Genomic DNA, 13,751 nt, shown 5'->3' with positions numbered 1-13,751 from the left:
ATGTTTCAGACAAATAAAAAAATCTTAAATTTTATTAACTCTCATATAAAATTCAACAACTTTCTAATTTTATCCCTGTTTAATACTCCATTCATCTCATTTTATAAGCAACAACTATCATCTCTAAGTTGTTTTAAATTTTTGTAGTGAATTTCTTGTTTTGCTCTCATTAATTACTTATTTTAGTACTCAATATATTTATTATCTTATTTTTCAAACCATCATCTTTCCATCACGCATTCTCTCTCTTCCATAATTTTTTTATTATAATAATTTTCATATTCTCTCGTCCCCATAAATAAGAGAATTTTAGTGGAAAAAAACTCTAATTTCTATATATTTGTTGTCTTTAACTAATTTTAACTAATATTTTAATCTACATAATAAGCTTCAATGTTGCTTATAAAAAAAGATGGAGGGAGTATATTATACTTCATGTAAACAAAGTCAATACAATAATAAATAAAAAGTAAAATTGCACATCAATATAAAAAATTTCTTTTAGTCATATAAATAAAACCAAAAGATACCTTCTCTCTTCCTTATAAATAGAGCCAGAGAAGCATATATAGTCAATAGTTCAATTCACAGAACTCAAGTGATAGTAAATAGACTAATAGAGCATTGTTCCCTTGGATGGTAAAAACTAAAAAGGAAATCCTGTTGTGCTATTCACACGCAACTTAGTTAGTATGTGTAATTATGTAGTCCGATTATGAATTGGCGCTAAAGTTTAAAAAAGCAAAGGGCGCAACTTTATTTTATCTTCTCGGAGTCGGGGCATTTATACTATCAATCCAAACCGACCCTTAACTCTACGGACGAAATCCGGATCTGCCGCTCGCGGTGCAAATGAGACAAAAGCCATTGGTGGTGTTTCTCATAATGTCCGACCCGGAAATCACAACCGCAACCACATCGGTCTAGGGCTCTGCTCCTCCGCCCATGGAAGCTCAGTCTCCGCTCAACCAAACCTTGTGTTCCCAATCCATCTCTTTCAGCGTATGGCCCCCCACCCAGCGCACCCGCGATGCCGTCATTCATCGCTTAATCGAGACCCTTTCTACGCCCTCCGTCCTCTCCAAGAGGTACGGTACTTTGTCCCCCGAAGACGCCTCTGCTGCTGCCCGCCGAATTGAGGACGAGGCTTTCTCCACCGCTGCTGCTTCTGCCTCTCTCGACGATTACGGTATCGAGATTATTCAGCTCTACTCTAAGGAGATCAGCAGGCTCATGCTTGACACTGTCAAGGCCACAGCTGCTCTAGATAATGACGCCACCAAGACGCCCGACTCTGCCATGCCGGGCGTCTCTGCTACTGAGTCTAAGTCTCAGTCTCCATCCTTATGAGGTTTGATGTTCCATGTGTTCTCAGGCTGTCGTGTCTGCTGGCATTGAGGGTTTGAGCCTGATTGTCTGTGTTGGCAATCTTTGTTCTGGAGTCTTTCTGTGAACATCCTTACATTTCCCATTGTCTCGATTTGCTTCCCTTATGATTGACATAATTTTCGTGTACGCAGCCTGCCATTGCTGCTTCAATCATTGATTCTCTATGTCGTGCTTTTGTCTTTGAATTCCTCGCTAGATTTTCTTTAGCCAGTTGATTGATTTTTTTCAATTAATTTTCTCCAATCCATCAAACTAAAAAAAGTGAAATTGAGGAGATGAGCATCGAGTGATGAAACTTACTCTGAAATGTTGACATTCTAAAAAATCTTTCTGAATTTCAAATTGAAAAGAAAGTATTAAAATATGCTTCTGTTTAATTTCAACACTCAGGTCAGTCTGGCAAATTTGCGTAAAGGGAATATTCATTACCTTACCTCTATTATGGTCGTGTGTGTGTTTTGTGACTCTCGCTGCATTCCATCCAATTATGTTTTGCAAACCACCGTATGTATTAGCAGGCTGTGATGTTTTACAAATCAATGATAGTTCGAATGTTTATTGCATTTTCTATTCTTTTTTCAAGTGACGCCAAATATCTAAGAACAATTTATGGTAGAGAAAATAGATTTCCTTCTCAAATGCCTTCTGTACGCCCAAGAGGCTTCTTATATAATAGCTTATAACTGCAGATCACTCACAGTCTCTAGGTTATGAACTCGACCTCACATATTGAGCCTTGTACATATGCAATACTCTTATCAATTTGATCTATTTCTGTAGAATGGTTCATGCTTCAAGATGTAAATTGTTGTATCGCTTCTGCTTGTTTAGTTTGATACATTATGCTGTTGTTGAGCTTAAGGGGATCTTGAGTCCGCACTAGCTGTCTATCAAGAATGGGGTTCATAGTGTTCTTCAGGCACTTAAAAGTTGATGGGTGATTACTTCGTAACCGCGACTATATCTATTATCTAAATGGTCGGCTATAATGTTTTTTATATGTCACCCAAACAAAGTTCCGTCTGACAATATTTTTTACCTGTTTATTTTCACATCCTAAAGGTAGGTTGACTTATATGGATAAAAGTTTCTTTTACTCTAAAAGATATATAAGTCATATAGCTGCAACTTCTTTAGTTTATCTATGCCTCGCGTTGAAACCTTAGACTAACATTTGCACACTTCATTTACCTTGTTTGTGGTTTACGCTGTTCAGAGTTCTTATCATTTTTTTTATAATAATTTTCTGTTGATTTTAAACACGTGTAGACTTGTTTGTATCTGCCTTGTGATACTGCCAGCAATTGTGACTCACGATTGTATAGGAAATAATGTTCTGCTCAGCATTTAAGCTACCACTTTCCAGTGCGTCGACCATGATCTGAGTGACATTCAAGCACGTACCACTGATGTGTGTATTAAGTTTTCCTTTAGCCTGACTAGTAATTAATTGAGGACATTTTCGTTAAATTTTGCTCATTTAGCGTTGGATGGTATGATTTAATGGAGGCATTTTACTTCCCTACAATCTTTTGGGCTGTAATCGGTCTGCTGCTTGTGGATTTTATACCCATTGCTTCTGACAGCGTTTTACCTTCCCTAGGTATTCTCTTGTAGATTTTAATTTGTACTTTCTCATGACCAAAGGTCATATCAGAATGGTAATGAAGAATATATTATCTGTATTGAAGTAGCGTACAGTATTCAATGTGCTATTATTTCTGACCTCAAGGCTGAAAATGCGGCAATCTCCCCCCCCCCCGGGGATAACTTGACCCGTCAATAATCTCAATTTTAGCAATGTTTATGTCTTTGTTAAATGATCCATCAACATTGAATTCTGTACTTCCTCTCTTGGGTAAATCCCAAATTCTAGTAGTTTAGTTTTGCAGGAACGGAATCTCAGTATGCCTTTTGCATTCATCTGCGACCTAATCTTCCCGAAATAGTTTCTCAGCATACATCATCGGGATCAATCTTCTGATGTTGAATGCCATCAAATGCGAGAAATCCAGCACCCTTTCATATGTTCTTGAGATGTTTCATTTATCCTTTGATAAACACGTTTGATAGAATTATTATTAGTTATTTATCGTCTTCCTCTTAATAATCTTCAGCACAGCGTCAGATGCACAATGCAATACTCCTATAGGAGTTGACACCACACTACCTAGGAAAGGCAATCCCTCCAAGTTCGGGGGGATGCAGCAAAAATCAGATGTTACTTTCACAACTTTTTCCTCAGTTTAACGTTGCGCACAGAGATACAAGAGCTGTATCTAAAGGAAGGAGCCGAAGGAGCCACAAAACCATTTACGATCTTCAATTATAGAAATGGGATCATGCATTTGCAAGACTCTATTCATAACATACGATAATGTCCATTCGTGAGAGGAAGAACAACCCTATAACACAACAACAACCATAAGCCTAAGAAGAGATGGAAGATAAATAAAAGGGACTCGTTGCCAAGGAGCGTAGCACCGAACGGAGAGTGGTGGAGGTGGTCTTGGTAGAAACAACATAAGACGGCAACATTATAGCCGTCAGCCACAATTACTCATGATACCTCCTGTCGAAGAGAAGGGATATGGAAACGTTAATTCCATTTTGTTTTTCAAGTTTTTCAAAGATCAATGTGTGTAAAGAAGGGGTTCATGCAAATTTTGATAGTACGGCAATCCATATGGCCTTCGTCGTATAGGCATAATCGAGGTTTCACAATGTGAAACTAGTTATAATTACAATTGGAAGCCGGATTACTTAATGCTAATTAGATTTGCAGAATCTTCCAATGAGATGAGAGTTGAGATTATCACGTAACCAATCTAAGGAATCGATGTGTTAGCAATTTAATGCAAGTATCATTTTTATATATGTTTAATCCAGCTATATATGATTGTTTAACTTGAATTTCCATGGCACCAGGGTCACGAGGTGATCGGATTACCGGGAACTAGGATATAAATCCACGTGACCCAATGCCAAGCATCATACCAAAGTGTACTTGCTTGTATTATATCTATGGTTGATATGGTCAATCGGTGTCCTTTGAGAGCCCCCATGTAATGCATCCTCAACTCAACTATTTTTTTTCTTGACCATTTCTCAACTCAACAATTCGAACTTCGTTTTATCAACAATTTTCTGTGTGTTACACGGTATATAATGTCAACTACGACATTATATATTAATATTATTGATTATTATTTATTTAAATATGGAATTCCTTAACATATAACATTCTCATGATCCTCGTCTTCTTGAGAATATCTTATATTTGGAAAAAAAAATAATTTTAGTCGGAAAATAAATAATATTTCCATCCTTTTTGTTCTGATAGATGGAGAAGTTTCAACTAAAACAGAAAATCAGATGTCATTCTGATCACATGATAATATATATCAATTAATGATAATATGCCATATTCAAGTTACAAGAATATTAAAATTAACTCAGACTTTCTGGGAGATGAATTGTTTGGTGGGGTAGGCGATCCTTGGTGTCTTCCACTGCTTAAACAATAGAATGTCGTATTTCTCTGTCTTGTTTCATTTCAGACCACAGACCTTAATTTGATGCGTGAAAGCAGAACAAAATTTGGATTAGAAGAGGTTTTCCGATGCTCCGTAATGATATTTTAATGATGGAACTGAGAATACAGATTGGAATTACAAGAGGGAAAATGTTGTTTATCATTGTGGTTGGCGTCTACAATAGGAACTCAGGAAATCCTCAAGTCTTACCTAATCCAAGTGGCGAATCATAACCTCTCAATTTGTCTTATCCCCTATATATTATCTCACACGAGACCTGAAAAAGTCAACACCGCAGCTTCCCTTGCTTGGCAATATAGTTTCGTCCCACAAGAAGGGAAGGAATTAAGTCGACATTGCCAAAGAGCACAACCTTGGCCCTCAACCCCAATCTTACTATTATTAAACGCATTCTAATGACCTGCGAAGTAGTGATGAAGAGAAGAGCCATGAAACATGCAGGTGGCCGGATCTTGTTGAGCACTCTGATTCTGATGATGCTTTTCTTGTTAAGCTGCTTTTCAGGGCAAGCCCATGGCTCCAGACCCGTCACCCGCTTCAAGACGGTTCAAGCATACTCTGGTCCCAGTCGAGGAGGAAAGGGCCACCAAATTGTTTCTTAATTCTACTTCTTGCCTCTTGCCTCCTGCCTTTTGCATTATATTCACCTCCATTACAATTATCCTCTACGCGCGCGCGCACGTCTTTTCCTTTTGGCTCTTCGCTTCATCAGGCCACCATCAAATTTCACCATTATGATTCTGCACAACTGTTATGCAATTAAGCAGCATTCTGAGTTCAGACCAAAAAAGAACGGCTTCTTTGGACCTTGCAGTGATTTTTATTTTTCACAGTTTGCTTTCAAGGATATGTGTGATCAGTGACTGATGCATAAATCAATCAATCAACTTTACCTGATCATGTATATATGAGTAATAGGATATGTATGGCTTCTGAATTTTGCGCAGCGTTCTCTTCACGTTGGCTCTATTTCTTCCATTATTGATTTCTTCATTCTCAGTGAGCAAGTGATTAATTAGTTTCCCAGAAATATAATATTGAACTCATGCTTCCGCAGTCGCATTTGTATATCTATAACGCAACAAAATTGAAAAAAAGAAGACAAGAAAAAGATTGATATCAGAGATATGAGAGTTTCTGACATAAATATTCAAGTATAATTAATTTAACAATTCTCGGGAATTTTTCAATTGAATTTGATAACTGATTATTAGATCATGCGCTGTGTCTCGAATACGACATCTATTAATTTGTGCAGCACCCATCCCATTTGATTCCTTTATTTTACTGTTCCAGACACAAATTTTGTTTTGCTTTTAGTGCAAAGATCCAAACTTTGTTGTCTGTGTATAGCGTTTTGTAAATATGCATAATGGAAAAGCCCATAGATGTGTCATCTCCTTCTTTTTGAAATGTTTGAAATGGAGGTAGAGATTCAAAGGTCGTGTTAAAAAGAAAAAAAATAGCAGCTGAATAGAAGGTTTGAACTTACACCGGATGACATTTTCGTCGGAAAATGATTTTTTAATATAAAAAATTTGGAATATGATTGCTTAATTCTCTATTTTATATTTTGTTGGGTCATTAGTGTGATCTCTGACAAAATTATTAAATGAAGAAAATATTTGTTTGGTAAAAAATGAAGATAACAAATGATGAGATAAATACTGTAAACGGACAAAATCATGGAAAGAAAACAAATGGGCCCCCAAAAGACGAGCCCAAAGGAGCAGATCCTCCCGGTAATATTTTCGTTGAAAATTAAATTCTCGGAAGCAGATTGCACATTGCAGGATGCCGTAGCAAAAATATAATTTGGCCCATGCAGGTCTCGAACCTGCGACCTTCGCGTTATTAGCACGACGCTCTAACCAGCTGAGCTAATAGGCCAGGTTGACGCTGGGCTGACAATGTCTTTTATAACCTAATGATTTTAGGACAACACTAGCACCTCCCTTCGAACATTCTCTTTGGACCGTTTATAAATTCATTGCCGGTGGGTGGATCCAGTAGAATCTAGATGTTGGGCTAAAGCATAAAATTTCTTTGCGGAAAATAAACGGGGAACAAGGAATCTGAAAGAGGAAGACTATTAATGGTTTATTGTTAAAAACATGCATATTATGCTGGCTAGAGAAGAAATGGCATATCATGAATGCTCATAAAAGTGATAAATTAATGTAAGTTATTCTGATGCCAAAAAAAAAAAAGTAAGTTATTCTATTTTTGGGCGAATTAAACTGTTCTAAGAATACTTACTCTTTAAAAGTAGGGGACGGATAATATAATTAGTAATTCATGCACTATGTAACTATATCATATTTATTTATTTAAGAAATAAGACCCAAGGAGGGAGTATTCATACATATGGGGCATAAGATATCTGCAAAAGAGGGGGTTGGGAAACGAGTGGTGGTGACATAGAGAGGAACACAAGACAAAAGAATCAAAATGGAAAGACATCCAGAGATGAAGTGGAAGGCTTGTCCGAGGAGCGGCGTGTCCAGTGTGGAGTGAACACGACAGCCCCCCACGCAATCTCAATTAAAAGATCCACTTCTCCTTAATGCGCTTCACCCCCATTTCCAATTCCCAAGCCAAACGCGTCTTTATTCAAGTCAGGATTATCTATTACCTCCCTCTTCTTTCCCCCTCAATTTTGATTCTTTTTTTTAAAAAAAAAATCACTGTTACTGAATAAGAGAAAGGTTCAACAGAAAATTTGAAATAAAAACCAAAACGCCAAAGAAGGCCAAAGCAAAGAAAATCTGTACACGGAATATAATCTGAATCATGTTTAATTTTTTTTTTTCTTCAGGATGTTTTATAAGCAGGAAGAATAAGAAATCCATTGAAAATGGGAGCTCAAGAATACAATAGTGCTGGGTCATGGGTATACATGGTGGGAAATGGGTGCTTGTTAAATAGTAGTAATGCGTCACTTGTGGGGATACTGAAAGTGAAACAGCCAATTTGATCTTTGATGAAGTAGTTAACAAGAAGGATGTGACGACGGTGGAAGATAAAGGCAAGAAAAATGAGATCATTTTTCTATTAAAAAAAAAAAAATGGAGGGAGAAGGTGAAGCCAAGAAGGGGCCAGGACAAAATCGTCAATCACTGAAAAGAATCGAAGCGCATTCGTTTCTCATAATGTCGTCTTCGAAAAACCATCGAGAGCAGGTGCATCTTCTAATCTTGACCCTCACTCCTCTCGTGCCCCTCCATTATCTTTTCTCTCCAACCCCTCCCTCACACCCCCCATTATCACCCTCCTTCCTTCTTCCCCCCTCCTGCAACTTTTTTTGTTCAATCCTTCACTTCTCCATTACTTGTCTAAATTACCTTATATATCATCTCCTCTCATTACAGTTTGACCTGGTAAGCTGCCTGTAGACTTTTTTATTATTATTTCTGTTGCAGGATTGGGGGAGGAATTTCTTTTTCTTTTCTTTCTTTTTTTTCAAGTTCATTCAGGCTCAGAGATGAAGCGTCCACATGCCGGCGACGATGAGAAGATGAAAAAGCTGAAGCTGGTGAGTGTGGATGAGCAGGGTGACGATTGGGCTTCAGGGAACCCTAGTGGCCCCCTGTATTTCGACGATAATCTGCTGTTCGAGGTGTTGAAGCACGTGGACGCGAGGACGCTGGCGATGGCGGCCTGCGTGAGCAAGCAGTGGCACAAGACGGCGCAGGATGAGCGGCTTTGGGAGCTGATCTGCACCAAGCAGTGGGCTAACACCGGCTGTGGTGAGCAGCAGCTGCGATCCGTCGTACTTGCCCTCGGCGGCTTCCGTCGTCTCCACGCGCTCTTCCTCTGGCGTCTCTCCAAGCCCCAATCCTCTTCTGCATCCGCGTCGGCCTCCTCCTCCTCGTCGTCGGCGTCTTGGCCTGCGTTCCAGCCGATGATGCGCTCCAAACCGTCCCCTCGCTTAGGGAAAGACGAGGTTCATCTCTCCCTGTCGCTCCTCTCTATTCGCTATTACGAGAAAATGAATTTCAATAACAGAAGCAGATAAATTTTTCGCACCTACTTCTGATTCCTCTTATTTCTATCTTCACCCGCCTGTGAGATTTCGGCTTTGGAGTTATTCTTGTGCAGGTTTTGGATTTCAGATACTAGATCTGTTGTTTTATTGACGAAGAATGAACTGTCTGTTGGGTAAATTCGGAAGGAATCGTTGAATGAGATGTATTATAATATTTGATAAATCCAAAGATTGAATTATGATTTCTGCGGATTTAATTGATTGATTTATATGGTTTGCCATAAGAAAATTAGCAAGGAATGGGCTTCATACTCCAGCAGCCAAGACCTTGCTCTGGAACCGAATGCTCAGAAGGCTCGAATGCGATCGGTATTCCATAGCCGTGGCATTAGGCAAATTATTATTCCTTATTCCTCTTTTGATACACTGAGACACTCTGGTCATGGGACTTGCCAGCAGGAATTGTCTGTTTTGGACGAATACCATGTTTGTCTCTGTTTTCATTTTCCCCTTTTTCTGCTCTCCTTCGCCTCTTAATTTGGTTTTCCATCAATATCCATTTTTTGAAAACTATTAAGGGGATGTGACGACAATGAAAGCTGGTAGCAACGTGATTTGGAAAGATAAACTCATGAATAATGACTTGTCATTGGGATTTATGGCAGAATTATACTATTTCTATCCAAGTTAAATTTAGCTTTTTTGACATCCGCTTAATTAAGTCTACTCTCACATGCGAACTTTCCCTTAGGCGGAAATAGTTTGATGCAGCGAATTTTATTGGCTAACAGTAACTCCTATTGGAGAGCATGACACAGATATTTGAGGCTGGACTGTACAATAACATCCCAAATCAATTGCAAACCATGTTTTTAGGGAACGCATTCTTTTGAAAATAAATGAACAAAAAGCCAGAAATTTCCATGCATATGAATCAATCACTGGGACGCCGTCGGCGATAGAAACTCACTCTAAACACGTTGGCATCGAGAGTAGAGAAAATTAACAGGCACTAGGTCCAAACATAGGAGGATGTGAAGAGGAGCAGAGAGATCCATTGGCGGGCAGTGAGCCGGTGCGATCCATGATGATTTGTTCATTCGCCTACTCTGCAATAACTGGCCTTTGCTATTTTAATATTGATATTGATGCTGACATTAGTCATTCTTATTTAATTATGATAAAAACGCATCGCCCTCTTCAATTCGCTCAGGAGTGAGAAAGGTGACCACCTTGGGAGAATTTTACTCAGAATGTGCGGAGGAAAACCCATGAGGATCATACACTGGTTATCCAACAATCATGTTTAACTTCTTTTTGAGTGCTAAATAGAGCGGACAATTCCTTTGAGACAGTTAAGGATGCATCTTTATTAGCCAAAGAAAATGATAGAAACACCTCTGAACACATCACATTTAAGGCCTGTTTGGATATCACTCAAGACCATAGTTTGGGAGTCAAAACTATGGTTTGGACCAAGTGATAACCAAACAGCCTCATTTTTATCAAAACCTTGGTTTGAGGGAAAACCTTGGTTTTAACTAGTGAAACCATAGTTTATCGAAAAGTGAGAATTTTTCTGGGCTTGAAAATGAGTCATGTGAGTGATTATTAGGAGTGTCAGAAGCTGCCAATCATTTATTTGACAAAAATACCCACAAGAATTGTTTCACGCCTGTTCGCCTGTCGACGCCTTTGATCCTGCCATTGCTTGGACTCTGGGACTTTTGTTTCTTGCTGGAACGCTAATGAAGCTGAACCAATTTTCTAAATATAATATCATTTAGTTTTCCCTTTGACCCAAAAAAAAATAGTAATATCGTTTGTTTTCATGGCTTTGTTAGCAAATGTTATCATTTTTCCTTTCCGCCTAGATTAGATTGTTCGACCGAGAAAATCAAATATATATACACATATTAATTGTTTATTAATTATATTATCTTATATATTATTAATTATGTTAGTAAAAATACATTATTAACAATTTTATTTCTTCACATTAAAATATATTATAAAATTTCTCTTTTATGTAATTATCATATTTAGTAATTTACACATATAAAAAGTGATTCTAATAACAACTATCCAAACACTCTCACTTTATCAAAATCATTTTTTTATAAAATCTATTCTTCACAAAATCTATTTTCTCAAAATCTATTCTCCAGAAGTTATTTTCCAAACTATGGTTTGGTTTTATCCAAACACTCCCTTAACCCCCCAAAAATAGAAACAAAGAAACACCAGCCAGGCCGTTTTAAACCTTTTTTTTTTCCAGCAACTTCCAGTTTTCAACTTTTGCCAATATATGAAGTGGCTTTTCTCTGGGGACTGAATGATTCAGTGGAATGAATAATGCGAATGTGATTCATCATGACTATAATTCCGGGTTAAAGAAAATCTAATTTGGTTTTCTTTTTATCGCCGTGGGGCTGATGATGAGTTCGTTGCTAACCTATGGATTAATTTGGTCGTCGAATGAACTGGTAGGATGTAAAGAGTAATCCAAATGTACAATTTTAATTGAAAATTATAATGAAAATATAACGAATTATAAATCAAATATTTTAAGTGACTACATAACAAATTATGGTACGAATCATCTTTAGTTTCAAAATCATTATTCGATCCTATATATATGCGCCAACCAACTCTACCTATATCAAAATCAATACAAGGAGGCACAAGATCTACAATGTAGTTGCATTTATTTTCAAAATGTACAATAAAAAAATTGAACAAATTAAAAGACAATGACGTTTAATTTCCATAGGAAAACAAGTATGAGAGCATGCAATAATTAGGCGAGATTGTAAAGGAAGCCGCAGAAGACGAAGAATAATGGAATTTCCAAAAGAGGGGATACATTGTGGGAGAGACATATGGCACGAGGAGGGAATCTAGTGCACGGAAATAGCTGCCGTCTGTGGCGCGGTCAAAGTGAAGCGGAAGGTTTGATTCCTGCGAACACCATCTAAACCCAGCAAATTTGTCGGTAGAAGCCGCCCATGACTCTTCGATACGCCACCCTCCAGATTGCCTAGATCTTCCCCTCGCCAAACTCTCGCCGCCCCTCCCCATTAAAGACCCGTCAATTACTGTTGAACCCCTCCCTCTTTCCATTCCCACTTTTGACTTCCCCCTCCCCCTGTTTTTCCTCCCCCCCCCCCCCAACCAAAATCATCAATAAAATCTTCAATATAGCATATCAATTCGTAGGATATTAAGCCATTTCCACTCGATCGTGTTGTTTGGTTGGGACTGCTTTCCAAAATTACTGCGTCAATGTTATTTTCGAAGTCAAGTGCGGCCTTGCGCACGCGGTTGCGCACGCACGTGGTCGGAGTTCCAAATGGGCGGCACTGCTCTTCTGATCACCAAACAACTTCTTGCTTTCCATTACTTTCGGAATCACACGTCAAATTCACGTCCCTTTCCTTTTAATTCCTATTTACTTTCCAATTTCCATTCTTGACTTGGTCACCTCGTATGAAAAAAACATTCTCTTTCAAACTCCACTCGCATTCACCGCTCTATATAACAGAAGCGCATATCCGACCTCCACTTCAATCCAGGACCAAACTCAGATATCACAAACTCCGTCCCATCCTTCGCACATAGCATCCCCCTGGGCTAATCGAGCGCTTCAGTATAATGGCCCAAAATCCTCAGTCCCTCAAGCTCGTGTGTGTTTGGCTTCTTCTGGCAAGTTCTTTCATCGTCGTAACACAAAGTCGGCCTTACCCTGTTGAGGACGGTGAGAAATTCACTGGGCCCATTAGCAAAGGGGTTGAAGGTACGTTGAAGGGATTAAATTTAAGAGGGCTGAAGACAGCAGGACCAAGCTCAAGAGGGGTGGGACACTCGTCCCCCAATTCTCGGAATCTCAGAGTCACCACAATGTCGGGTCCGAGCCCCGGCGTAGGACACTGAGCCTTTATGGATTCGATTCAATCAATGCAGGCTCGATCGTTCTTATAATTCTTCGCCACTGTCCCTCCGTTTTCTTCGTTATTTATTCTTTTCTGGTTCATTCGCTGCCGAGGTTTTCTTCCTGCATTAGTCGAATTTTAAGACGATGACAGTTTATGCCTTGGCAATATAGTGCTGTATTCCCTCTCACAAAGGAGAGAAGCTGGTCTCTTGTAATGGGCTAGTTGTTTATTCAAAATAATTGAGTGCTGCATGGTTTAATTATGCGTATTCATATTTGGCAGAATATGCTTATTAAGTTTGAATAGTTCGGACCTTCTCTAAAAGAGTCTGGTACTGATACATAACCATATCCTTTGCAGTATGGGGACTTGTGTATGGAAGAAACATCCACAATATTTTGATAATCATGCATTATGCAATTTGTAAAGGATTGATTTTAAAAATGTCAATTAAATATTAATGAAATAAGATAAGATAAAAATATATATTTAATTGCCGGGGAATTTAAAGTATACATGAAGTGTGTCATTAAAAGTGATTGTTGTTGTTGAAACACTTAAAGGGAGGGACAACCAGTGAAGTGTTAAAACTCTCGAGTTTGATTTACCTGCAAGATTAGTAAATAATATCTTCTCCATATCTAAATATTTTTCAAAAATGAAATTTAACTTCCTCTTGAAATTAGCAATATTCTCTTACTCTTAACAAGTGGAATGATCGATTTTTGTTATAAAAAAAAAAAAAGAAGAAGATTTACAAGATAAATTTTAAAAAATAAAAGGATCTAAACGGAACAATTTTTAACCCCAGAAGACTAATGTATTTAGATCACGAGCCCTTGAAGATTGACCTTTTTAGGTTTCGTTGAAAAAAAAAGTCAA

At 38.2% G+C, this 13,751-nt stretch overlaps 2 protein-coding genes and 1 non-coding gene across 3 annotated transcripts; 2 read left to right on the top strand and 1 right to left on the bottom strand.

The window, feature by feature from the left end:
- Positions 1 to 863: 863 nt before the first annotated feature.
- On the top strand, positions 864 to 2,623 carry LOC114761691 (MFP1 attachment factor 1-like). The gene has a single exon (XM_028951115.1). It carries the CDS (start codon positions 946 to 948, stop codon positions 1,348 to 1,350), a length of 405 nt encoding a protein of 134 aa, XP_028806948.1. The 5' UTR covers positions 864 to 945; the 3' UTR covers positions 1,351 to 2,623.
- Positions 2,624 to 6,762: 4,139 nt separating this feature from the next.
- Positions 6,763 to 6,836, bottom strand: TRNAI-AAU (transfer RNA isoleucine (anticodon AAU)). Its single transcript has one exon. It is a non-coding gene; the product is annotated as a tRNA-Ile (tRNA).
- A 1,353-nt stretch (positions 6,837 to 8,189) lies between these two features.
- Positions 8,190 to 9,441, top strand: LOC114761625 (F-box protein GID2). The gene has a single exon (XM_028951041.1). It carries the CDS (start codon positions 8,431 to 8,433, stop codon positions 8,962 to 8,964), a length of 534 nt encoding a protein of 177 aa, XP_028806874.1. The 5' UTR covers positions 8,190 to 8,430; the 3' UTR covers positions 8,965 to 9,441.
- Positions 9,442 to 13,751: the final 4,310 nt, after the last annotated feature.

Source organism: Neltuma alba, unplaced genomic scaffold (assembly GCF_004799145.2).
Source record: "Neltuma alba isolate B1F8T4 unplaced genomic scaffold, ASM479914v2 tig00011128_pilon, whole genome shotgun sequence".
In the NCBI taxonomy this organism is placed as follows: Eukaryota; Viridiplantae; Streptophyta; class Magnoliopsida; order Fabales; family Fabaceae; genus Neltuma; species Neltuma alba.
The sequence above is the reverse complement of the archived record's forward strand: the minus strand, read 5'-3'. Positions and strand labels throughout refer to the sequence as shown.

Excerpts from the sequence above, each read along its gene's own strand:
- LOC114761625 (XM_028951041.1), top strand. The coding sequence starts at position 8,431 with ATGAAGCGTCCACATGCCGGCGACGATGAGAAGATGAAAAAGCTGAAG.
- LOC114761691 (XM_028951115.1), top strand. The coding sequence starts at position 946 with ATGGAAGCTCAGTCTCCGCTCAACCAAACCTTGTGTTCCCAATCCATC.